Source organism: Crocodylus porosus, unplaced genomic scaffold, assembly GCF_001723895.1.
Source record: "Crocodylus porosus isolate Cpor-Errol unplaced genomic scaffold, CroPor_comp1, whole genome shotgun sequence".
In the NCBI taxonomy this organism is placed as follows: Eukaryota; Metazoa; Chordata; order Crocodylia; family Crocodylidae; genus Crocodylus; species Crocodylus porosus.
The window spans coordinates 56,550,536-56,576,756 of NW_017728907.1; the positions used below are offsets into that span (position 1 = coordinate 56,550,536).

General features: G+C 42.4%; 1 protein-coding gene across 15 annotated transcripts in view; it reads right to left on the reverse strand.

The window, feature by feature from the left end:
- DAB1 (DAB1, reelin adaptor protein) overlaps positions 1–26,221 on the reverse strand; it is a 771,943-nt gene that overhangs the window by 44,858 nt on the left and 700,864 nt on the right. For 8 of the 15 annotated variants that reach the window (XM_019531498.1, XM_019531499.1, XM_019531503.1 and 5 more), the window contains 5 exons: positions 24,190–24,321; positions 23,469–23,588; positions 22,826–22,864; positions 20,797–20,862; positions 14,858–14,917 (listed from right to left, as the gene is read on the reverse strand). In XM_019531498.1, coding sequence (XP_019387043.1) covers positions 14,858–14,917; positions 20,797–20,862; positions 22,826–22,864; positions 23,469–23,588; positions 24,190–24,321 — 417 coding nt within the window. The remainder of the gene's footprint in view (positions 1–14,857; positions 14,918–20,796; positions 20,863–22,825; positions 22,865–23,468; positions 23,589–24,189; positions 24,322–26,221) is intronic. The other 7 variants (XM_019531512.1, XM_019531508.1, XM_019531511.1 and 4 more) reach the window with 4 other exon arrangements.

A 26,221-nucleotide genomic window follows, 5' to 3' on the forward strand; every position in this document is an offset into this window, starting at 1 on the left:
GAGAACAATTATTGGAGATGGGGAATTCATGGATACACTAAGGGGGTGAACTCATGGACACACTAAGGGACTAGTCTTTCATATTCACATGCATAATCCCATTTGTGCCAATGGGATTACTGCTTTGGGAGAGGTCAACAAAATGGCCGCATCCACACAAGTGTGGCCGTGTGGGTCGTGGCGCAGCAGATGCTTCTGCAACACCACATACTGCATGTTTAGCTGTTCTCCATGTTTCAAAGGAGCAGCGTGCAGGGATGGGGGTGCAGATTGGCTTCTGGATATCCAGAGGTCAAAAAAACAGCAGAAAAAAAAGTGAAGCAGTGCACTCAGGGGCACCATGTGCTGCTCAAAACCAGAGCCTGGCCATGCTCTGACTACTGGCCAGGCTCCACATGGCAGAATTGCTGCTGCTGCCCTGGGAGGCCCCCGTGACCCCAGGTAGGCTAGTCCCAGCCTCCCCTACCCCAGGCGGGGTAATCTGCTGTGTGCCAGAGGGCACATGGCACAGGCATTCCCCAGGGACAACTAGCTATAGCACCAGGTGCGCCACTGCCTAGTTGTCCCAGGGGAATCAAACGTCCGAACTCATGTGGACACAACAAATGCAGGGAGGGGCACTTTGAAGACAATGCTATAAAATATAGCAGCTTGTTCATGGGACTGCACCTCAAGTTGTGGTACCATTTCCATTTATGCAAGAGTCCTTTCCATGGTATTTAGGTATAAGATTATGGATGGACCAAAATTAGATCTCTGTACACTTCCAAGTGTGGGAAACGTGACTTAGATCTACAGCTATAATTTGTTAATGGCCCCATGGATTTACAATATTTTTACTTGAATATGTTCCATGTTGGAAGTCAAGATTTGGCCACAGACAATATTTCTGATCCATGCCACAATTGATTTGAAAAACCTTTCTAACACACAAGTGACACAATCCTTACAGTTTTTTCCATTCCACTTTCAGAGTCAAGCTGGCTTTGAAATGTTCCCCTTTTCCATTATTTAGCAATGTTTTCTCTTATACCTCATCTACATAAACTTCTTTTACACCACCTGTACTTTTCTTTTGTTACTTCATATGGAAAGAAAACAGACAAATGCTCAGATTAGATTTAATCCAGTTTTATAGTCATCTTAATCTAAGTTTTGAATCAAAGACTCCCAGTTCCTTGGGCTACAAATGGAATTCTATATGCCACAGAAAGACAAAATTAGTGATGGTTTCCCCAAGAACTATTCAAACATTGTAACAGCTACTGTGTAGAATATTTACCAGAAAGCTCTGACCCTGCTACACACAAAGATATAGGCAAATTACCTGATTTATAACTCTTACGGGAAACTAAACAGAACGCCTTTGAAAAGCATCCATATGAGATAAACTATGAACTCAGACTAGGGATTGGCAACCTATGGCCCATGGGCCAGATCCAGCCCACAAAGAGTTTGAATCCAACTTGGGAAAGTCTGGTCTGGAGGATCGGGTGGCAAACAGCAGATATGAACTGTCCTTCCCCTTCACAGCACCCTCCTCCATAGCCCCCTATGCTGCTGCCTCATGCCTGTGCTCCCCCTCTCTGCATAGGGGCAGCTCTCTACAGCGAGGGCAGCATAAGCAGTTTGAGCTCTCCAGTGGAGCAGAGATTTTTAGTTTCTGAATGTGCCTTATATTTAAATGAGGAAGATGCATAACATTTTATAAATGTTGTCATTTTATAGCTTTTCTGTTTAAAGAGTCTGCTGCAACTTATAATCCTTTTCTTTTTAAGAGAAAATAGGGACAGAAATCTTGTGTTTTATTTCGTAGGCTGCCAAATCTTTTTATCTTGAATTAAGCTAATAAATTGGTTTTCTATTTGGTAGATGTGCATTTAAAAGCAAACTTATTTTAACCCTGCTATTCTTCAAAAGCACCAAATGCAATAGAGTTTGAAGGAAAACACCAAAAAGAACTCCGCCTCCTGGCTGAGCACTCTTGGGACCAGACTTACTACCATAAGCAAACTATTTGCCTTCAGAAATCCACTTTGGGATGGGGGCCCTCCCTGATGTATCTAGGTGCTGTAAGTGCCTTGATAAACAAGATAGTAAAGCTCCCCTGTCGACTTTTGCTCTGGCATAGAGGACAGGGCATAAGGCTAAGTACAGACATTCAAAAAGCTTGAGGCAGAATCAATCTAGCTTTTGTGGTTTTCTGGAAACAGCGGTGTAGATTGGTAGCAAACAAAACACATGTTCACCCTTTGGTGGGGCAGGGAGGCAAATCTTAGTCTGGGTCCTACCATTTTTTAACCAGTCTACGTGTGCTGAACTTCAGTTTTGTTAGACCACTTTTGTGGGTATAGACTGGTTTCCAATCATTTATACCAGTAAAAGCTTAATGCCAGCACCTGGCCTAAGTGACCTCTGTAGAGGTGCATCTAACCATAGTGTGTACTGATTCTGATCCTTTGTGAATATGGTTTCTCTAATGGGATGCGATGGGATAACAACACTGGAGTCTATTACAGATAAATGCACAGGATTCCAGTTTTCAGGGAAGTCATTGAGTATGTTGACTCCAGTTGGGAATAAGCTAGCAACTGTAAACTACCATTTAGCCAAGAGAAAAAGATTTTTCAAGTCATGAAAAACATGTGTCATTAATATTTTATGCAAGATAAGAGTTGATGTTGCCTTCATCATTACATCCTGCTCTTTGTTTGCTTCTTTCACTGGGTGACTCAAAACAGACTGCATCAGTTCTCATCGTTATCTTAGCAAGACAGAACATGAAATTAAAGCAAAAGCAAACTAACTTTATTATGAATAATAGGGCCTGGGTCATTTCCCAGCAGCTTGCCCCTATGTGCTTGCTAATTTACTAGCAAAAGGCTTATGGATATTAGGAAATGGTGCAAACTGAGATTCTCATGTGGTCTAAGTCCTATCTTCCTATGCCTTTAAGGAATCTCATTCATACTTAATGTGACACAACTCCCATTGCTTCTATGTTTCACTGAATCCCTCTGGACATCCATAATGATCCTGGGGAGATAGACAGGCAGGATAAAGGCTGAAGGAAAGCCCTTTTTGTGGGGAGGGAAGCATAAAGCAACCAGATCTTTATCAGTTTACCAAACACACCCAAACTGTGTAGATCTGTTATACACGTTGGTAACACTGTGCCAAGAGAACCCAAAGTTTGCTGAACAATGTCACCAATGTCTGCTTTTTGGAAGTTTGAGAGCCAAATAAAATGAAATAGGCAGTATTTTGTCATTTCTGTAATACGGAAGTGGAAGATACAGAACCCATAAATCCTCCATGGTAAATATGATTGGGGCAGCAAATGATGTGGGTTTGGAAACAAGTTGCTTCGACTGTCTGTCCAGTCTACTTCTATTTCAAGTGAAAACTGTTGTATTGCTGCACACTGAAAGGAAAAGAGAACTCCCCAAAGGGTTTTTAAGAAGCTCTGGAAGTTTTCTCCTTGTTTTAGTCTTTAGGAAATAAATGGAGACAAGGTTTATTGTGAAAGAAAGTGTCCTTGTGTGTCTAAATCAGTTAGAGGTAAACTGGGTAATCTGGCATAAAATGAGTTTTAGAAGGAAGGCAATTTAGGCCCAAATTGAATTTTAGAGGTTTGTGTAATAAAGACAGCCATAAATTACAAAAATGATCGCAAATGTCTCAATGACAGAGAGTCTTATTTAAATTCCCTTGAATCAAGATGGAGCCCTGGATACTGGGACCTATGCCAGCCGTGCCTCTATTTCTGATGAGGGCAGTCATAGCTAATAGAAATGTAAAAACACAGTATTTATCACTTTCATGATATTTTTCATCTGCAGAGCACTTACATTATGAGCTAATTAATTCCTCTGTTTTCTTGGGAAGAACTCTATGGTCTGCATAAGACTCATAGGCTGCTCTTTATTTACAGCTGAAATAGTGTAGCTGAAAATGGAAACTCTTTTACAGTGAACTTTTTAGAACAATCCCATATGTCAAGCACAGAATTATGACTTTGTTACACAATGCCAAGCAATGGTTCAAAATGCAATAGAAAATGGTGCCATATTCTTTTGTCATGATAGTCAACACACTTCTGGGGGTAATTCTTCTGAACCTGATTGGCTTCTTCCCTATTAAACTGTTTAGGATTTTCCTATAGTATCTGCATAGTTAATAAGAGCAACTTTAGTCCTGTGTCTCTGTACAATCACATTCTAACTTGTATCAATAGGAATTATGCCAAAACATGGTAGATATTAAAGGGACTTGTGAGATGTTATGCTAAGCACTAAATACCAAAGTTTTAGGTGCCTGGCCCCCTGGAATGCAATCCATAGTCCTTGGCTATGAGCCTACACTCCCTAAACAGTCAGACATCTCAGACTGTGATCCTCAGGGAGCTGCACAATAAGGCAGTAGGAAAGGCTTTTCTGAACAGGGGTGTTATCTTCAGCCCTGCCCGTATACAGTGCATAGGCATCTGGCTCCAGGTACCTGCCTCAGGGTTGGTATTCACAGGCCAATACCTCTCTTGGAGCTAGGTGTCTAAGTACAGGCATGGCAGGAAAGCTGCATGTGCCCAGGGCAGTGCCAGCTCATGGCATGCCAACTGCAGCAGCACCATCAGCCACCACTGTGGCAATGGTTGCTTTTGTGCCCTGCCCTGCCACCCGGCAAAGGCAGGGCCTGGGGCTGCTGTCCTGGTTGTTTCTCCTTAGTTATGCTACTGTGTCTAAGCTGCTTGAAGAAAGAGTTAACCAAAATCACTCCTCTTTTTTTTTTTTTTGAATTGGACAACTAGAGGTAGAGGTAACACAACCTTTGTATGAGAGCCCCTTTACATACGGGCATTTTTACATGTTCTAGAGGAAGTGCAGGGAAGGGGAGTGTGCTTTAATTAGCGAGCCACGCTTATTAAAAGTACCCAAGCGCCATGTGTATCAGCATCCCATGCTGAAAAATGGCAACAGGGCGCTTTGAACTGAAGCTCACTGAATGAGCTTTAGTTCAAAGCAGCTGCCGCTCCCACATCACGTGACACTGATACACGTGATGTGGGGGGCTGCTGGGACTTGTTTATTTCTGTGCTCCAGCAGACTAGATTTAATGAGTCTGCTTCAACGTGCTGGATTTCCATCCAGCTCCCTGCATGCCTCTAGGAGCCTCAAGAGTTGGACCATTAGCACCAGGATGTGGGAGAAGTAGATTCAATTCCCTCTTCTCCTTCAGGGGGTTAAAATATACAGCCTCCACTTCCCAGCTCAGCAACCAAACCAGGGTCTTGAAACAGTCCCATTTTGTGTGGCATCAATATAAAGATTTGTTGGGCATGACACAGTAAACATGACCCGTAACACAGCGAGTGAGAGCACTCCCCAGGGAGAGAGGACATCTCTCCCTGATAGATTATACATTTTATCCAAAGACTATTAAATGCAAAAAACAAAACCAAAGAAAACAACCCCCGTAAAAAATTCCAAACAAACCCCCCATGTAAACAGCCCTCGGTGCAGAGTCTGGAGCCTTGCCCAGGTAACTGAGGCTACAGCAACTTCAACGGGAGGGCTGAGACTGCTCTATCAAAGAACAGTGCTTACCCTGTTGGTTATAGCTTGAAGCCTCTCAGCCTAAATCCTGATGGGTTCTCCAACCACTCTTGTCTAGTAGGGCATTACTTCCTCTATCCAGTTTTTTGAACTGAAGTGACAGTTGCCACTGTGTTTTTTGTGTAGAGCCTGACTCTCTAGATGTGCCTTAGAGATGCCACTGATTTGGTCAGATCCCTCAATTCATGGATCATAATGGGGCTTATGCTAGATGAGTAGTTCCTCTCTGATGAGACTGAGGCAGTTCTGGGCATGGGCTGAGGCTGAACATTAGGGCTAAGTACAGACAATCAAAAATCCTGAGGCTGAATGGATTTGATCTTTGCAGGTTAGTCTAAACTTCATAGACTGAAACGATAAGAAAGTGAACAGGCATTGACTTTTGATTCCGGTAATGCAGCCATGTGCCTGCAGTGGCCCAGGCCAGAAGCTGGGGGGTGCTAGACCATTCCTCTCTGCTTGGCTGGTGCAGACAGCTTGGGCCAAAGCTAGCCCGCCCACCCTACAAGGGGAGGCTGTGAGGGTCCTGCAAAGCATCCCGAGATGCTGGGGGCCTGAAAGTTGACTTGAATCTGGAGGGGTCTGGGACAGATGTTCAATAAATGGATTTAACTTAAATCAGTGAAGTCTGATACTATGTCCACCCAGGTTTATCTTAAATTGGTTTCAACTACTTTGAAACAGTTTATGTGAACTGAACTTCTGTTATGTTACAGATTTGAACTGGTTTCCAATCACTTTTACTGGTTTATGTGTAATTTCTGTCCCTAGCCTAGGTGCCTACGGAACTTTACCAGGTAAAACTTAGTCCCTTAAATCCTTTTGTGTATTGGCCAACCCTAAGTATCTATTGCTCTACACATTCTATAGTCATTTATGCCACGGCAAAGTGATTTTAAAGGCATGACCACCTCATTTTGCACAGGTATGCAAATGACCATGCAAAGAGCACAACAGTGGGGAAAAAAGCCCCTAAGCCTCAATAAGAGGGACAGGAAAACACTTCTTAAATCTTGATGAGTCTTTTGTGAAATTCCCACAATGTGGAAGAATTTAAATCTTGGATAATGTTCAGCATGAATAGATTTGCAATAGTCATTTGGCACACTGAACAAAAGTTGAACAAAATAAATGGGATCACTGCTGGCATGACAAAATAACCTTCCACACAAGGACGTTTTCCTCCCCATCATTTCAATCAGCTGCAGAGTGTGACACTAGATTGAATGCAGATTCTTTCTAGAATGTCATCTGTCTACTTTTGAATCCAAAATACGGGAAAAACACATTTAAACAGAATAAGACATGACAGTGCAGTGTAAGCCATCAAATACAAGCAGTGTATAGTGAGATATGCATCGAAAGAGGTCACTTAGCAACAGTGCATGAAAACATGAATACTATGACACTAGGCTGATGACACAGGTCGCAAAGGAGATGGTACTCATACATGGACTAGAAACAAATCACTCTAGTGTGGAGAGGCTGTTATAAAACGGCCTCTTGTTACACCGCAAGCCTTATGACTAAAGACATGTGACAGCTACATTTCACCTTCAGTGCTGAGACTTTACCTTTGAAACACTGTTAAATATATCCATTATAAACCACTGTTTCTATTTGGCCTAACAATGGCACATTCACAACAGGAGTGAGTGGTCAGCATGCCTGTCTACACCGCACCAAAGAACACCAATCCTGATAGAGTTAACATTAGCAACATTTCTAATCCATGGAAGCATTAGTAATTATAGTATGGGCTCATTTCTTTTTTCTTCTTTTTTTACAAAAATAGTTTCAACCAAAACATTACTGAAACTTACACCACAAAAAAAGGAATACCTGAATGACAAACTATCCCTTATCCAAATGTAGCTAAAACTAATGACACCTATAAAGTACATTTTTATGTACTACATAAACAGGTCCCACACCCATGTACATACTGAGTCAGGCATGTGACCATGGAAGCACTTCTCTGTAAATACAGATAAAAATGCAGGGCTCTGCAAACACAAAAGGCTTACATGCAACTTGTGGAACCTCCCATATGATCACCGGGTAAATGCCGATTACGTGGACAAGCGCCCCTGGTGTGTTATTTTAGCAAAATACAACTAAACCCTTCAAAGTTAAAATTGGTTGTCATTAGCCTACTAGTTATTGCTACATACCCACCCCTAATACACTCTGGTTGCTCCAGGTAAGTGTAAATGACTTCTTCAGGCCTGAGTCCGAATATGAATTCTCTCCAGAGCTGGACACATTTATTGCCGGCCACTATAGGCATGCCTCTTCTCCAGGCAGCAATGCCTACTTCTGGGGTTATCTTCCCCAGCTGCATGTCCCCTGACACCAAAGGGATTATCTGTGTTTGCGCTACTAAAAATGGCTCTAGGAAGACTGTCACTACAGGGGTCCCTGTGCTGACTTAATCCTGGAAAAGATACTGCACAGCAAAGCAGAATGAAAGTCCTTGAGATTTTTCACTGCCTTTTGCCTCAGATTGCCACGGATTCCTATGCAAAGCAAGGGTAAAGCATATAAATCAATCGTCTGCTTGTCTAAACGGAACTCTGTTCCCTACACCGGTTGAAGACCTGCCCTTTCCATTTCGATTTGGTCACATTTTCCAACTACCTGCTACGAGGCAAATGAACGCTCACGGTGTGCGGCACCAGGAATCGGGCTTTGAATCTTAATATAGCACTAAGATGAGTTGTTTGAAAGCCTTCATAAAATTGTAAGCAGATAGTTTAGACATCTTGATGAGAAGAGTAGGGTTTATTGTGACTTGACTGACAATCTTAGTGAAGGGTATTTACAGTTCAACTCTTGTTACTAAAAACACCATGACAGGTAGAACCTGATGTGTATGTATAATAGGGAGACTGCGGAAAATACTGACAAAAAAGAGCTCATTAAACAGCCCCTACTCCTGGAATGGTTAATTTCAGCTGCTGAAATACAACTTCTAAAGGCAGTGCATGCCACTTAAACCATTTGGGGAAAGCCTGATTTGTTTGTTTTGCTCTATGTCCACTTCAAATGGATGCATGGTGTGAAGTTTTGTCTTGGGAAGAATATCAGGGAAGAAGAGCAAGATGGTTGGTGGGACTTGAAAAGGAGGAAGCTGGCAGTCATGAAAGGTATAGCTCACAGGGGATTTATCGGGGAGAGTACGGGACAACGGATCATAATGCGCTGCGTTCCTAAACCAATTTTGGTCTCACAGGGCATTTTTATACACGCAAGTGTCACAGCACCAGGCACTTTGAGACGCACCTGGTGCTGCGACACTTGCAGTTGTATAAGCAGTGAAATCCACGTCAGCGCTGAGAAAGCAGCGGCAGTGCATTTTTGAACTGAAACGGATAGAAAGTGCTTTAGTTGAAAAACACACTGCCGCCATTTTCTGCGCACTGACGCGCATTTCGCCGCTTATACAACTGCACAGGTTGCAACACAGTTTGCATCAGCTTGTCTGCCGAGCTGTGGAGTAGTGTATCTACAGTGCATTGCAGGACAAAAAAGTATGTGTCTAAATGCCCGCAGTGTCAGACAAGGTGATGTGCTTACCGGCCATGCGGCACAGAACTGGGTACCAAGAGGTTTGCGTTCTCTTACTTGAGGTAGAGACATTCGAACAGCCTGAGGTGGAATCGATCAAACCTATGTGGGTTTCTCCAAGCTGCGTGGGTTGGATTGGGAGCTAACAGAACACATGTTCCCCTTTGGTGGGGTGCAAGGGGGGCGGGCATGCCCGCCCCGACCAGGTTTGGGGCACTCCTGCATGCCTCCCAGCATGCTGAGACTGCTAAGTGCAGCTGAGCGGGAGCCACTCCTGATTGGTTGTTAGGCACATGCTCTCACCCCCCGGATGCCACTGCAGACACTCCTCCAGGTCCAACCCTAGGTTTCCAGGACAGCCACAGGTGAATCACCATGGTACACTCCGTGTCCCCAGCTTCCAGCTGGGTGTGCCATCGTGACGCGCTCCAGGGCTCTCCTGGAAGCCTATGGCTAGAAGTGGGTCCAGTGACAGCAAGGTGTTGGACGGGGGGGGGGTGTGCCTGGCAGCCAATCAGTGGTGGCCCAGGCACTCCGTAGGATGAAGGATTGTGCTTCTTGGCTGCCGCTGGTGCTGAGCTTGAGGGACATGATCCTTCCTTCTACAGAGTGCCCTGTCCCCAATGCCCAGCACAAGCCTGTCAGGCTGCCGGGCACATCTTGCTGGAGCTTGGCACCAGCAGCAGCTGACAAAATGTACCCAGCAGCCCATGAGGCTTGCGTCATGCAGCATGGATGGGGGCACTCACTAGAGGGAAAGACTAGACCCCTCAGAGCTCAGCACCAGTGGCAGAGGAGGGGCCTGATCCTTCCTTCTACAGAGCACCCCTGTCTGCACTGCCTGGCACAAGCCTACTGAGCTGCTGGGCCCATCCTGGTCGCTGCTGCTGGTGCCGAGCTCCAGGGGGCCCAATCCTTCTACGAAGCAACCTCGTCTACACCACCTGGTGCAAGCCTCCCTTCCCTGCTCTCTAGCCACCTGTCTATATCTGTGCTGGCTTAGACCTGTGACTGCCTTGAGCAGCCAAGCACCTGGCAAATCCTAGCATATCTCCTTGTGTAGGGGGGCTGGTGGGGAGGGTGGTCTGCCACAAAGGCACCTAGGATACTGGAGGACAGTGACCCAACATAAACTGATAGGGGATCTGGTACAGAAGTTCGTTAGACTGGTCTAACCTAAATCGATTAAGTCCGATACCTCATCACTCCAGGTCTATCCTGGACTGGATTCCACCATTTTTATACCAGTCTATGTTTCCCAAATTTCTATTCTGTTATGGGTGTCATCTGGTTTTCAGTCACGTATGCTAGTTTATGTGTAATGGCTATACCTGGCCCTAATGACACTACTTCTGTGAGTTTAAGAACATCAGCACTTCTCACAGTGTTTCATTTTCACCATTTTTAATTGGGGCTAATGACACCCCGATCATGTAGATGCCATGAGGCTTGATCTTATAAAACACAGTTATCTTCTGACAGAAGATGCTGCAAAGAATTTCCATCCCAGCCTCACCCATGTCTCTTTCACCAGTTTTTTTCTTTGTCATTGTCTTCTTACCAGGCTATCACTCCAGTAGTTAAGCAACCAGCTCTACCAGTGTGATTTGGACCAGGTGGCTCAACCTCTCTTCATTATTTTAAGCACTGACCTCATGGCAGAGGGGCAGGGACTAGAGAGCTGTCACTCTCTGAGTTGACCAGTGATGCTTTTTAAATTGGCTGGTTAGCCTTAAACAACAACTGCCCTGATTGGACCTGGCAGGTGTGGTCAGAAAAGTTTATTTAAAAGCTTCCTTCTTCCTGGAGTGGGGGAGGCATTTTTTCAAGGGGGGAGGGGGCACATGCGAGTAATTCACCAGGCAGAGAGACGGGTATCTCTGTGGAAACTCAGTGACACACCCTGAACTTCCTGCCTCCAGAGGAAAGCTCAATCAGCCTCTGGATGATACCTGTGAGGTACTTACCGAAACCTACCTCAATATATACTGTGATACAGATGCATGCTCAATGGCTACTTAGCCACCCTGTTTGCTCTAAGGTTGTTGTTTGATTCTTCTTTAACCTGTACCATTCCCCAAGCCTTCCCTGTTTAACCAATAAAGTTCTTCATGATACATAGCATGGTGCACTGGCTGGGAGAGGGACTGGGCTATGACTTGGTGCCCCCTTGCTCTGACTAAGGGAAGCTACTTTTTGTGCTTTAGGCTAAAGGAAGCACCCCAATTTTTCACAGTGGGTTAAGTATCCTCAAGGTCTACAAGGCCTGTGTACCTCAGGGGACACGGGGCCATAGACAGACTAGATCCCCTGGTGGTGGCGGCAATACCCCTAGGCTGGCGCGTGTGCTCAGGCAAGGGGGTTGGCTAGATGTGAGTCGCACCTGGGGGCACTTGGAGCATAGTAGGTGGTCAGGTGCAGTGAGGTAGGTGGCTCAGCACAGGAACACCCCATACTGGCCCGCCACAGATGCTACTGAAGTATTATGATAGTATATTGTTTTATTATGGTTGTCTCAAAGTCTAAACAACAATAATTAATTAAGCTTTATGAAACCACCATCAGGTTGTCATCATAATCCTTGTTCAGCCAGCATGACAAATGTATAGCAATCCAAATTACATATTAATGAGATTTAGGTTCACTAAGTGTCTACATGAATTTAAAAAACATGAGTCATGCACCTATCTCACTTTTGAAAACTTTAGCTTACGTGACTTGTATAAGGTCACGCAGAACTGTCTGAAGCAAAACTGAACAAACCAAGGGAGATGTGCCTTTCAAGCACATGTTCTAACAATCACTGCTTTTTAGTTAAATAACCACAATAGAAAAAAACTACTGGAATTTGGAAATGAATTGTTGTCTAGACTATCTAGCCAACCCAATTAGAGGCAGCAAAATCTAGTGCATTTTTATGGAGTGGTGTGTAGAAAGTCAGAAGAGGGAATCCACAACGCCAAAAACCTATGAGAAGCCAGAACTATTCCTCTCTTTCAGCCTTTAAGAAATTAATCGAAGCAAGGTCTACTAATAAAGAAAGTGTCCTTGTATGTCTAAATCAGGTATAGGCTGCTCAGTAATTTAGGCACAAATTGAATTTTAGAGGTTTATATAATAGGGGCAGCAATAAATTGAAAAAAATGATACCACGTGTCTCAATGACAAAGTCTCGCATGCAGAAGGATGAGTAATAAAACCAGATGGGAAGTTGAATATTACATAAATTTAACAACTGCTTCAGTTTTCCATTTTATATACCAATAGAAAGGTGAGACACGATCACAGATGCTTATACTCAGTTAATGCCTCTTTTTTCCTTCTTTTCCACTTTAAGATAAAGTATGCAGTAGCACTGTGGCTGTGGGGATCTAATCATTTCTAATTTTAGTGAAACAAAGTTTATAACTAACTTCATAGAGATGAGAACAGAGGTACAGTAAAAGCTCTGTTATCTGGCATCCCCTGGGAACAGGGGATGCCGGATAACAAAATATGCCGGTTAATTGAACGACCCTGGCTGCCGCGTCTCATGCTGCGTCTGGGGCATCCCTCTGCCCCTCCCGCAACATTGCTACTGACAGAGAGGTGGATCCCGCACAGCGCTGCGCAGCCTGTTATGCCCCTGGGCTGCGGGGGGCTCGGCAGCGCAGGCTGCTTTGCCCCGAGCCATGGGGGCTCAGAGAAACCCGAAGTGCCACAGTGGGCACTTCCAGTTTCACTTTATCTTACAAGCCGGCACGCCGGTTTGTGGAGCATGCCAGCTTGTAAAGATGCCGGATAAGAGAACTTTTACTGTATATCAATTCTACAAGCTGAAGCTAGAGACCAGCATGTTAATAAAATCATGCTCTTTACCAGAGCCGTCTAAATGCACAGGTGTGTGCAAACATACTAGCAAGTATATTGTACAGTCTTTCACATAACTGGCACCCAAAGCAGAATCTCACCATAAAATCTGAAATGCCATCAATAGGCCAAAAGAGTGTATCAGCATTGTTCCAATTAGAAACGTTCACAGAGGACATTCTAGCACTGTACTGCAAAAAATTTATAGCTATTTCTTGCCCACAACCACCTTAATTAATTATGCAGCATGAACTGTCTTACCATAATTTGCTTCACAACAAGCTGATCTCTCACTCCCCATAATGAACTATTATAAAATGTTTAAGGTGAGCTTTATTTTTGATTGTTGTACATGCCAATGCAGTGTGGGGTTCTGAAAATATCACTACTGTATTAGGAAATCTCTGTGCCCAAGCTTCTCAGCAGTGCTACGGTACTTCCTGTATCTGAGCTAGCTCAGTTATGTCTATGCTACCACACATCCACTTCCTCTCGAATATGTAGATTCTCCTATTCTTACACAATAAACATGACTGGTTTTCCTTCATTTTTCTATACTCTTGCAAACTCCTATTCAAAACACTTTTCCCAAGAGTAAACTATTTTGCAGACTTTTAATGTCCAAATATAAATGAGAATCAAACCAATGCAAGCCTCACTTCAGCACAAACAAAATCTTATTAAAGCCTCTGTCTTCCAGTGCCTCTTAATTATGTGCCCCCAGTCTCTGCTACATTAATTTAGGGAAAAGTGTGCCAATTCTCCAGTACCTTGCACTGTAGTCACTTAGGGAAAGATAATGTTGAAAGACTATCATTTTGATTTGGTAGCATTTTATAACCATGAGTGCAACTGCTCAACTAACTGGTAGACCAAGGAGCAAATGAGTCAAAGCACTTACTGCAGTGTGCAAATAGAAGTAAAGGATTTTGCTGGTAAAAACCATGGAAGAAAGGTGCTATATATACAGCAATGATTCTCTCGTTTGGGGTATTTGTTGAGCAAGGGCCTTGACTATTTCCTTTTTTGGAGTTGCATACAGTTTTCCATACCAGTGATAATTACACATATCTCTACACTACAATTATACAGTGGTTATGATGTTAAGTTGCTGCAGAGGTTAGTTTTATTGGAAAAATAATTGCTTTTCTGTCCTAAATTTTAAGTGGAATTTTCTATGGCTTTTCAATTTAAAGAACTGTAATTTTTATGCAAATTCCTGATGTTTTATCTCTGTCTAATTTGAAGCTGCTCGTGCATTCTTTGCACATCAGCATATTGTATTTGCCAAGGAAGATTCTGAAAGGGCTGCAGATGTTGCATCTGCAGTGTCACCACAGGGGACAGAGGGAAAGAGTTCTGTGGATGCTCATCATGCCTCTTCCTAATGCTAATTTGTGCTTAAATTCCACTCTTGTCAGTATCTGCATCCACTGCTGTCCTTCATTTCGTGAAAACTTTCATACACTGTACAGTTTGAATTATAAATATGGAAGAAGGAAATGCAGTCCCCACCCACTTAGCATGGACCAATGCACAGTAGCTATATAAGTATGTCTCATTAGAAGTCGTGAGTTTTGGTTAGGAGGAAAAGGGTGAACACGGATGAAAATGGTAGAGGGAATTTAGATGTTTGAATGAGGTGGTCTTCAGCAAATTAGTACATATTAAGGACCCCATAACAAAAGGCTCAACAAGGCATCCTGGTGGATTTGAACTGGTCAGTGAACACTGTGATATTATAAGGAATACCCCATATGATACAAAAATTATGTACACCAAAGCAGATATCATCTCAGCTGCATATAAACAGGGAAAATACTTACACTTACAGGTTGACTTTTTGGCACATCATAAACACCTTCCTTTTTTTGGCTGGTAGGAACCTGTAATGGTAAATCAAAAACAGTCATCTTTCAAGTAGGAGGTTGGAAAACTTCAAATTTATAGCCATAGTTTAACTTCAGAACACGACTTCATCACTTTCATGAATGAACTCAAGGAAGATCCCATTTAATTCAGGGGATGATATTAAATGGAGATGACCCCAAGGAGAAAAACACTGAATCTCAATTTTCACAACCCTAATTTCAGTGGTGTTCAGAAATGAGGTTTTCATGTTGCCTATGATAGAGATAACGTGGTCTGGTATAAAATTTCATAAAGTCAATGGACATCTGGATCCCACTCCTACATAACAGATGTGTTTTTCTTTTTTTCTGAAGGGGTGGCAGGTGCAATGCAAGGGCCATACTTGGGCAGTGGGCCTCTCTTCCTCTATTGCTGACTTCAGAAATACAACTATCATTGTGGGAGAAGAAAATTTGACCTGCACCAGCACTGTCTCCTTCTTTCACATCATTTAAGAAGGTTAGTCAACAAAAGTAATAGCTCATAGTAAGGGGCAGGCTGCCCTTCCGCTTCTATACACGGTTTGACCTAGCACTTACAGCCATAATTAAGCAGCTGTTGTCCTCTCAGGTCTCATACAAACACTCAGTTTCCCCTTGGAGAGTCACTGTTCTCCCAGGAGGAGCCACGAGTATACAGATGTTCGGGCCTTTCTCCCAGGGTAAAAATGGTTGTTCCAGGAAAAACATAACCTAATGCTTAACAGTGAAACAGTGCTTGCTGTAGATTTACCAGTACTAGTACTACCTTTTCAATAAACTGGGATAACAGTGTAAGGGGTTAGAGTTTAGAAATTAATCAATTTAATTAATCTACTAGATACATTAATTCTCACAAATTAATGAGAAGTCTTGCATACAGGAGATATGGGAGACTCTAAACTACTGAAATCACAGTGGATTAATCCCACAGTTTTCTGATAAATTCATGGGAGGATTCCTATCTTATAGATTTAATAGATTTCATGGACATCAGGGCTGGAAGGGACTTCAAAGATCATCAAGTCCAGCCCCCTGCCCCAGGGGCAGGAAGTCAGCTGGGTCATAGGATCCCAGTAATGTAAGCATCCAAGCATTTCCTGAATGAGTCCAGAGTAGGTGCCTGTACCACTTCTGGCGGGGGTCTCTTCCAGGTCTTGGGAGCTTGGACTGCAAATACATTTTTCCTTATGTCCAGCCTATCTAATGAGCTGCAGCATAGTCTCCAATTCTGAATAGTCTAAGAGGATGGCAATTTCAACCATTCTTATTTTTGGAATGCCAACATTTTAGTATAATAGTTTCATTTTTCAAGGTACACCACTCATCTTACTTAACTAAGGATACACATGAGGAAAAAATTCCAAAAATACCCAGGGATTTAGGAGCACAAGTTCATTTGAGAGTGAATGAGACCTCAGAGAGAGCAGGAAAGAAGCCGGGCTGGAAGAAACCTCCAGAGGTCATTTTGCCCAACCCCTTGCCTGAGGCAGAATCATTCCTACCCAAACTACATTATACAAATCCATTGTCTAACTATTAGCAAAACTACACAGTCATCCCAGTCATCACCTGACACAGCTTTAAGATTTGTGCTCCTAAATTTTCCTAGAGGTCCTTTAAGGTCTCCTCCCCAATCATATCTCAAGAATGACCAAGGATAAGCATTTTTCACAGTTCTCTCAAAGTGCCCTCTTCTCATAACCCACAACAATAATCCAGCATATTCAAAGTGTAAAACTGGTAATGGTAGTGCAATTCTTTGTCGACTGAACTGACAACGCTTCCATCTGGGCACACTGGTAAGTCACAGTGTAAGATCAGAAGCCAAGAATCCTTATTTAATTAGTTGCTTTTAATTTTTTTCTTCCTTGAAAGAAGTACAAATAGTACTAGAGAAACTAATGTTAGACCATCTTCATTAAGGCATTTCTCTTTAATGAAAACCAATGCTGCCTAGCATTACTTCTTATTTTACTGACTTCCATAACAAGGCTATTTGATTAAGTAAAGGATGCATATATCAATTATTGAGGCCTGAGGTGTACCGCACTCAACTCGGTGTTCTAATCATACACTGCTCACTGAAAAAAAAAGAGGTGGTGGAGGAGTGGGGGGGAGAGAATTCAATCTTCACTGCTTTTGAGGGAGAAAATTATCCACTTAAACTCTTCCAGGAATCACAAATGGCATTGCACACCTGCTCAGCAGGCTCCTGCTCATCATATATTTTAAAAGAAACAGTGGTGTTTATGTACTGCATCATTATCCTACTCTTGTACCCGTGCTCTAGAACATTTCTACTATTTGTCCTTTCTTCCTCAACACCCAGATCTATACCTCAAGTATCCTCTGCCATAAATAAAACCAACTCTTCCTTTTTGGCCTCCCTTATTCAAGTTCTCCTCCTGATCCTGCTGCTTACAGTAAAGATGGTTGTGTCACGGTTGACATTGAAGTTCAGATTCCACGTACTCCTAGCTCAAGGCTCTGAAGAGCGCAGGGCTAGCTTCTACCGCAGCTTTCTGATACTACGAACACAATTTTAATGAAAATATCATGGCAATCTTAACAAAAATATAAAAGTACAGACATTCACAACTTTAACAAAGTTTCCATTTGTCTAAAAAATAAAAGTGCGGGGGGGGGCACTTTTTTTTTTATCAGAAATTCTTGTCACGTGAAATATTTCAACTAGTTTAACTCATGCTTCTGGACCTTTATTAATATCGTCTGTAAAGTCTGTAACAGTGTCCTCTTTACATTTTCCCTCTCTTCCTGTTCCAAGTCTTTTTTCTTTGCACATTTTCCATTACTCTTCTCTATCCTGGTACTATTATTCAGTTCTATCTTTGATATAATTCAAGACAAACATTATCACGTTTGTCTTGTATCGTAATACAACACTGTCTGAGCTCCTGCTGGGAATACTTTCCAAGTACTACTTTTCCCTTTTCACTTCATTTCTGTTGCCTTCCCTTTGCCCTCTCCTATCATCTACCCCCATATTTCAGTGTATATCTTAATAAGGAATCTAAACTCCTTAGAACAGGGACTGTGCCCTCTTCTTTAGCTCCAAAGTACAATAAACACCAGCGGTGCTAAATAAAAAGAAAAAAAATACATAATAAAAAAAAATAGCCCATTAGAAACCACACCAACACAAAAACAGATGTCATAAGAGCATGTTAGGAGAAGTCCACTACAGAGTAGGAGGATTGGCACATGCTTGTTGGTCTTATTTCACAGCGACTAGTACATTAGAAATAGCATGAGAGATGAAACAGAGTAGACAGAACAAGCAGCCAGAGAAACTTTGAAATAATATATCGGAGAAAGAAAATGAATAGAATAGGGGAAGGCTCATGCACAATGATATTAAACAACAGAACTGCAATAGTCATGTTTGATAGTCATGTCTCATCTTTAATCAATTGCTAGGCAGGAACCTGCTTACTCCTGGGGGTAAGGTCTTGGTACACCGGCTTACCAAAGAAAACAAAAGTAAAGGTGTGGCTATGAATATCATAAAAGACTGTGTAAGATACAAGAAACTTCTTACTGGGGGGCCAGATAGAACAGAAATGACCCAAAGTTAAGACTTCACCAGGTTAAAACATCACTGTGGTCTACGTGGTATTTATATACCTATTCAGGGATAATAAGGGTGTGCCATTTCAGAGTCTTGAAATGGAAGTTACCGAGGAGTTTGTATACGAATGTGCAGGAATAATAAATATTTGGAGCTAGAAAACAGTTGGGAAAGAAGAAAGGAAATGGCTAATGTTATTAATAATGGTAGACTGGTGCGTTCTGAGTTAGCCAAGACCATGTAGGAGAAACAGCGTTCTCCAGTAATCCAAGCGTAAGCTCTAAGATGTGGGAAATCAAGATTTATAGCAACAAGGGAAATCATAAAGCGCAATGATATTAGAGTGCCAGTGGCCATGGGCAAATCTATTGTAGTGATACTTCAATCATTGTCAGCTGCAACAGATAACTAAATAAGATTCATAGTTAGGTAATCTCAGAATTTGCTGTATTCAAGGTAGCACCTACAGTAAATAGTGAAGTATAAGGGAACATTTCATCTATTGAGGTTATTGAATACATTTATCAGAAGTAAAAAAAAAAAAAAATCAGTACTTCCTTGCATGCCCTGTGGAAGGTAGCGCTTAACTATGCCCTGATGCTGCTGAATGAAGGTATGAGCAACTCACTGGTGACTTACAGAGGTGGTGGCAGCTCTTTTAGATAAGCCAAGTGATTATCACCTGTTTACCATCCTCTTTTTCCATATCATTATCCTCTTGTAACTGCTATCTTTTTTCACTCACATTCTCTAGGCCAATTTCTCCAAATGTTGAGTATGGTCTTGTTTCTATCCCCTCTGGAATGGAAACTGCTCGTGGTACCTCTGAGGCTTCTTCTTCCTCATTCTTCTTGACCTCAGAGCCTTGTCAGCTACCCTCAACCTCTTAGTGACCTATAGGTTCTCCTGCTTTGATGACCACATGTTAAAAAGCCTTTTGACTACATTTATTTGACAGTGGAGTTAGCATGTGAGCATAGGCAATGTACAGGTGGGGCACGGGGGAGCACAAGTCCCTCTGGGACTGGCCGCTGCCAAAGCTGCCACTGGCTTCTGCGGACAATCACTGCTTGCCACCTGCTGCCCGCCCTTGCCTGCTGCCCGCCATGGCTGGCGGCATTTGTGGGTGGTCTCCGCTTGCCAACCCTGCCCCCCCCCACTGCTGACACTGCCACCAGCTGCGAACGGTCCCCGCTTTCCACTATAGTGCCCTGCCAGTCTCAGGAGGCACCAGTTGTTCATGAATGTGAGCACAATCATGTCAATTAAGCAATGTTTTTTATGCAGTTGCTTTCCTAAAGTGGAACTATGCTTTCAGCAGCATGTGCCAGCTCATCTCCAACCAGAAAACACTATGGGCATTTTTCCACATGTTCCAGGGCTTGGGAGGGGGGGCACTTGAATTAAAGTAGCTCCAAGACCTGCTCTAATTAAAGGTCCCACAGTATCTCAAAGTGTGGCATCCCTGAACTTCAAAATGGTGGCGGGGGTGCTTTAACTAACGCTCATTGAATGAGCATTAGTTAAAGCGCCCCGACCACCATTTTGAAGTGCACAGACACTAATACACAAGACACAAAGGCTGCTGGAAGCATGCTAATTAACATTAACATGAGCTGTGATTATAGAGCAGCGGAGCAGCCTCCCCACATGTCTACGAGCACCCTATGTATGCAGGAAAATATGAGTATCTTCAGTGGCTTAGCAGGCCTTGGACTAGCTGCCTACTTACCATGTTTTAATTATCATTTGAAAATCAACAAAGATCAAGGAGTTTAGATAAACCAGGAACTAATGAGCTTAATGATCAAATTAGAGGATTTACAGGACACTAATTCCCAGCCTCTTACTTGTTTTTCCTTCTCTTCCCCATTTTACTCCTTTGTCTTCTGGCCTAAATACCATCCTAAGCACTTGACCTGATATAGCTGGAGTTTCACAGCATTTACTATCCCACTTTTTCAAAGAGCAATTAAAGAAGCTTCAGAAAAAAAGAAAAAAAACAGGAAGCGACCGTTTAATGTGTGGTATGGAATACACAATGTTTAGGGCCCTACATAATTGATAAAGTTGATACATCTTGAGAAGGCTGAAAAGAGAAATGAATGAATAGAGTAGTCATGCTGAGACTGGGGAAATTATTTATTTAGCTTGACTGAGGATGAAATTTCAGACATTTGTGTGATGAATGAAAACTAATAAAAGTGAATTCCAGCATATGAAATGTGCTTGGCTAAATGTTTGCATGGGATGCGATGGAAACAAATAGGTAGCAATTTTATACCTGGTAAATGTTTTCTTCTGTTTCAGGCTCACGGATTGGCTCATGTCCAGCCTCAAACACAATGTACTATTACATCAGCAGCCAAAGAGGAAAGATGAAACAGAAAGGAAAAAAAGGCAATTTGGAATTCCAGATTTAAAAAAAAAAAAAAAAAGCAGGCAGGGCATTAAAGAAACAAGATCAAAGTATAGTTTGGCACAAGGATATCTGCTTTGCTGGAAACCACGGTGTTATGTTGTTTTATTTTTAATGAAAGAGCAATAAAGCAGACCTGATACTCCTTTAATGAACATTAGATGAACTTCCTGTGGCATTTGCACTAGGGATACAGCCTGACGCCCAATCTGGATCCTACTCAAAATCACTGAGAATTTTGCCAGAAACTTCATTGGGCAAGACGCCTCTGGCTGCATAATCATTAGTTTTCCACACGTGTTTTAGCTGCGAATAAAACAGCTGCCCAAATTCGGAGAACACGTTGGTGTTTAACTAACCAGTTTCACAGTAGCAGTCTGCCACTTCACTTAACTTCTTTAGTTTAAGTTTTTCAAAATATCATTCTTGGCCAAGTTCTCCAAAAGTGAATAGTGACTTGTGATGGTGCAACTGGAGTGCCTCAGGCAAGTCCCCTAAAGGGGGGCAGATTTTCACAAAGACTTGAACACATTCTTTGTGCGTCTGGCTGTTGGAAAGAGTTTCAAGTCAACGTGCCAAAATGGAGACCGACAAAATCTCGAGTTATTCTTGGAAACTGCAATTAGCTGCAATTGTAGAATCAGGTCATGCTATTAGAATCTTTTTTGTTCAGCAAGAGAAAAATAATCTGGGACTAACTATGGTTAAATTGCTCCCAAGAGTTTCTCCAAGAAGACTGAACAGCTGTACGTTTTCCCCTGGCTTAACTCCTCCTGGGGTCCAGAAGGAGTGGAGCCAGGGGAAAGGCTCCCATGCCTGAGACTTAGGTCACCCTGGTCTGGAGAAGACATGGGGGTAATTGTTCCCACTCCTCTGCAGACCTGCCAACTACTCCCTGCCTGCTTCTCATTGCAGAGGTCCTGGTGTGAGAAGCTGGCAGGACTCTGTTAGATCCTCTGCTTGGCTCTGGACTGGAGGGAAGGGAGACGCAGGGAACTGGGATCAGGGAGGCTCTCACTTGTGTAGTGGGCACAGCTCCATGTTTTCCTACACCAGTCTCAGGTATGTGGAGCAGGTGGGGTCTTTGCCCCACTGCTCCATCCCCTCGATTCCCCAGTACCAAAAGCCAAGTAGAGGGAGCAGTGCTGCGAGACTCTGGCCTGCTTTTTACCCGTGTGTCCCCAAAGTGAGAAGCGGGCAGGGGGGTTGTACTGGTGCACCCTCTGCTCCACTCCTTTAGACTGGGCGCAGAGTGGAGGAGCAGCTGCTCTGGGCAGGGGCTTTGCCATGCTGCTCCCCTTCCCTCCAGGAGGGGAAGGGAACAGGAAGGCACAACTCCCAGCCCCTTCCCCAAGCCAGTGCTCCCTCTGCCCTGCTCCCAGGGCCCCCAGTTCCCAAGACCCTGGTTTGGGGCTGGTGCAAAAAGTTATTTCCACTGCTCCATTTCCCCCACTGAAGACCAGGGGGAATAGACCAGGCACTGCCCCCTTTGCCTTCTCTAGCCTGGGGTCAACTAAGAAGGCAGGGCAGGGGGGCAGCTGCAGACTGGACATTTGTACTGCTCCCTTTCCCAGAATTTGTATCTGTACAATTGAATATCTGCTCATGGCCTAGGTTATTGTAGTCAATTCGATACAGTTTTTTTTAACACAAGTATTACATTTTGAACAAGCACTTAAGCTTTCCTTCCTCTGTCATAATATTAGCATTATTACTTAGAGCTTTTCTCTAGTAAATATTTCGCTTTATGTTGAAGGTTTTATAGCTCCTTTTAAATTGATATCTCAATAAACTTTTGCAACACCTAGTTACAAGGTTTGGCTGTGTTTGAAAATAAAAGAACATATTTGCAATCATTTCTGAAACTCTGAGTCTGTGCAGCTTCAGAAATTACCTGGTATACAGGATCTTCTACATCTTCTTCCAGAATTGTCTACAACAAAGTAAGAGGACAGGCAGTAAAAGCAAAGAGCATAAACAGCACAGATATGAGAATTATATTCAGAAGTTAAAGGACAGCAAAAAAAAAATCTGTTCATTATACAGGAAAAATTGATTTTTTCTTTTTTAGTTTATAGATAGTGTTGGCATTACTGTACAGGATAACTTTTAATCAAAGCTGCAGCATGTTTGATTTAATTTAAACAGATGCATTTAGAAAGAAATTCAATCTGCACTAAAATTAGTAGTCGCTCTTAAAACTGACCTACCACACATTGATTTTCACTAAAATTTGCATACTGAATTTAAAGGAATACTTTTCATGGGAAATGAGTGGATCATTTCAGTTTGCTGAGGTTTTTTGTCGTACGCAGTTATATGGTTTTCATCAGTGTTTCAATCCTACTTCTGAGACAGAGCTGCTAACTTCATATTTGTCCCTGCTGAGAATGATTCAGAAGAGTGCTGAGTACTGTTCAACACCCATTGAAGATAACAGGTGCTGAAAATGCTAACCATCTCTCAGAGGTGTTTTGGAGAAATGCATCCCTCAGACCCACACTTTTTCTTGGCCACAGTTCAACTCCTCTAGGTACCTGGTACACTGCTTGTTCACACTGCTTGTCCTTTTGTGCCTTTTTTTCCATTTCTTCCCTTTGTTTCAATTCATAAATGAGCTGAAACAGATCTCGCAAGTCCAGAATTACAGGTTCAGCCTATTGAAGCAAAAAAGTAAAGTTTTAATAAAGGAAAGTGGCCTTTTCTCCTGTGCTGTTGATACAGCAGTTATATTTATCTTTAAAGGGAAGGAACTTCACACTGAATTAATTTCTACCTTGTTTATATTAGTTTAGCAAATTGCATCCAGGCTAAGGTTCATTTCTATAAAACTAATTATATTTGCAGATTAATGATAATTATGATTATGAGTATAAAAGAAATTGCTTATATTTATTAGTGGTTTCTAATACAATGAAATTAGGGTAGACTTTATGCAAAGTAGCTATTTGGTTTCTATCATTTTCTGTTTAAATGAGTCTATGAACATAACTAAACTTATTTGTATTCAGTCTATGTATTGAGTTTAATTAGAAAAGAAAATAATTACTAATTAGAAAGAATACATCAAGAAAAATTGAGAAGGGTATAGTACATTCCCTTCTTCCCAGTAATCTGGTAATCTGCCATGTAAGAACATCTATGCAGACACTTCTGTTAGCATAATATATTGCACAATGTCCTTTTCAACAGCAAGATTATAGACGTAACTTTCAAATCGAGTTAAACTATAGAAAAGTACAAGGATCTGATACTTACTGCCTGTGCTGTTTTTATTGCCACAAATCTATGATTTCCCTCTTTTCCACACACATATCCAAATGCTCGGTGGTCTGTGATATCCTTTGCAATATATGAAATTTCATGAACTGCATGATGGTGCTGGAGTAGCTATTAAAAAAAGCACAATAAGATACATCTATCAAAACATTCCATTTAAGCTATAATTTTATTCTCATCGAGACGTACATTTTACCTATCATTTGATATACCTATTGAATTGAAAACACCTGGTGTCAAAATGAGTAATTGTGTTTGGAAAGTGCTCTCTTTAGGCCTGGTATTTTTAAATTCTGTAACCAAAATAAGATTTGCTTTAATGTTTTGAATAAAAGTTTCTTCCAATACCTTATGATAAAACATATTACATTATCTTTATTGAATTATCATCTAGTTACTTTGTATAAAAGCACTCTAAGTACTAAATTCTTAAGATTTAGAAAATGAAAAGTAGTATGTCTCTATCAACTATATCAGTTATGGCCTGCAGCCGACTGGTGGATTCATGAAGAATGAAACTCGTGCCAGTATTGGCAAACCTTTTACCTACCCAATCGGAACAGGCTCAGACTACAAATAGTATCTGGGGAATTTTACTTAGAGTAATAGCAAAACTTAAAAAAATATTTCCCCCCCAAAAGCTCATGAATATGGACATTTTCCTGCTGAAATGCTACCTATTCACATTATATTTATGAATCCCTCTTTTTGTTTTTTTTTTAAAAGCTTAATTTCACTCAAAATACATTTTTGGTTTGAAAATGAATTCTTTTTAGTTGAAAATAGTCACTTTTATTAGGAAAATGTGTGGGTAATTTTGAAATTCAAGAATTGTGAACATTTTTAATACTTATGTTGATTTTAATACAGATTTAATACCCATATCTTGTTTAACATCCTTCTTAAATAAAAAAAAGACTTTAAAACCCAGTTACAGAAGTTAAGTAAAGGTACAAGCAATTGTCTCCTTGTCCCAAAAATCACACAAACCTTTCCTTTCAACCATAAAATGTTCTGTGTATCAAGCTAAAAGTACAAATGTATAGGTCATTTTCGCTCAACTATTTAAAGTGACCAGCAGCTGTACTAATATTGACTCCTTAAGTATAAATCAAGAAGGGCCAAAGTTTGCAACAACTGATCAGTAGGGCTGTGTGAAATTTTGCTGGCTGTTTCGATTCAACAATGCTTTGACTCATTTTGAGCTCGAAACAGTGCAATCAAATTGAAACAAAGGGCTTTGAAACAGCCTTGAAACATAACGAGCCTAGTCGAAATATTTCTTAAGTTTCAAACTGTTTCAAGTTTTGAAGCAGCCAGCAGCCAGGTGGTGGGAGAAATGGGAGAACCAGGGCTATGCTCCCAGTGGCTCTGCAGCTCCACGTGGCTCAGCCAGAAGCTCAGCTCAGCCCTGGCTGTCCCCACCTCCCGCAGCCGGGCTCCTGGAAGCCAATCACAGCACAGGGGAATGTCTAGGCTGCAATCAGGCTGGGGAAGGCAACTGAGCCCAATCACTCAGTTCCCCTCCCCCCAGCCCTACAACTGGGCTGGGGAAGGCAACTCAACCCAGCTGAACTCAGTTCCCCTCCCCAGCACTATAATCGTGAGTTCCTTTCCCCAGCCCGATCATGCTGGGGAAGGGAGCTCAGCCCACGTGGGCTGAGTTCCTTTCCATAGCCTGATCATAGCACTGGGGAGGGGAACTGAGCGATCGGGCTCGGTCCCCCTCCCCAGCTTCCCGGTTCCAGGTGGCAGCACCTGGCTTCCCTCCCTCATCTCGCAGGCAGATCAGGGGCCTGCAGCCCCCAGAGGACTGGCACAGCCCCCACAGCCCTCTCAGGGTTGCGGGCCCCCATCTGCCTGCTAGATGATTTCATAGATTTCACAGACATTAGGGCTGGAAGGGACCTCGGAAGATCGAGTCCAGCCCCCCGCTTGAAGGGCAGGAAGTCAGCTGGGGTCATAGGATCCCAGCAAGATAAGCATCCAATTTGCTCTTGAAGGTGTTCAA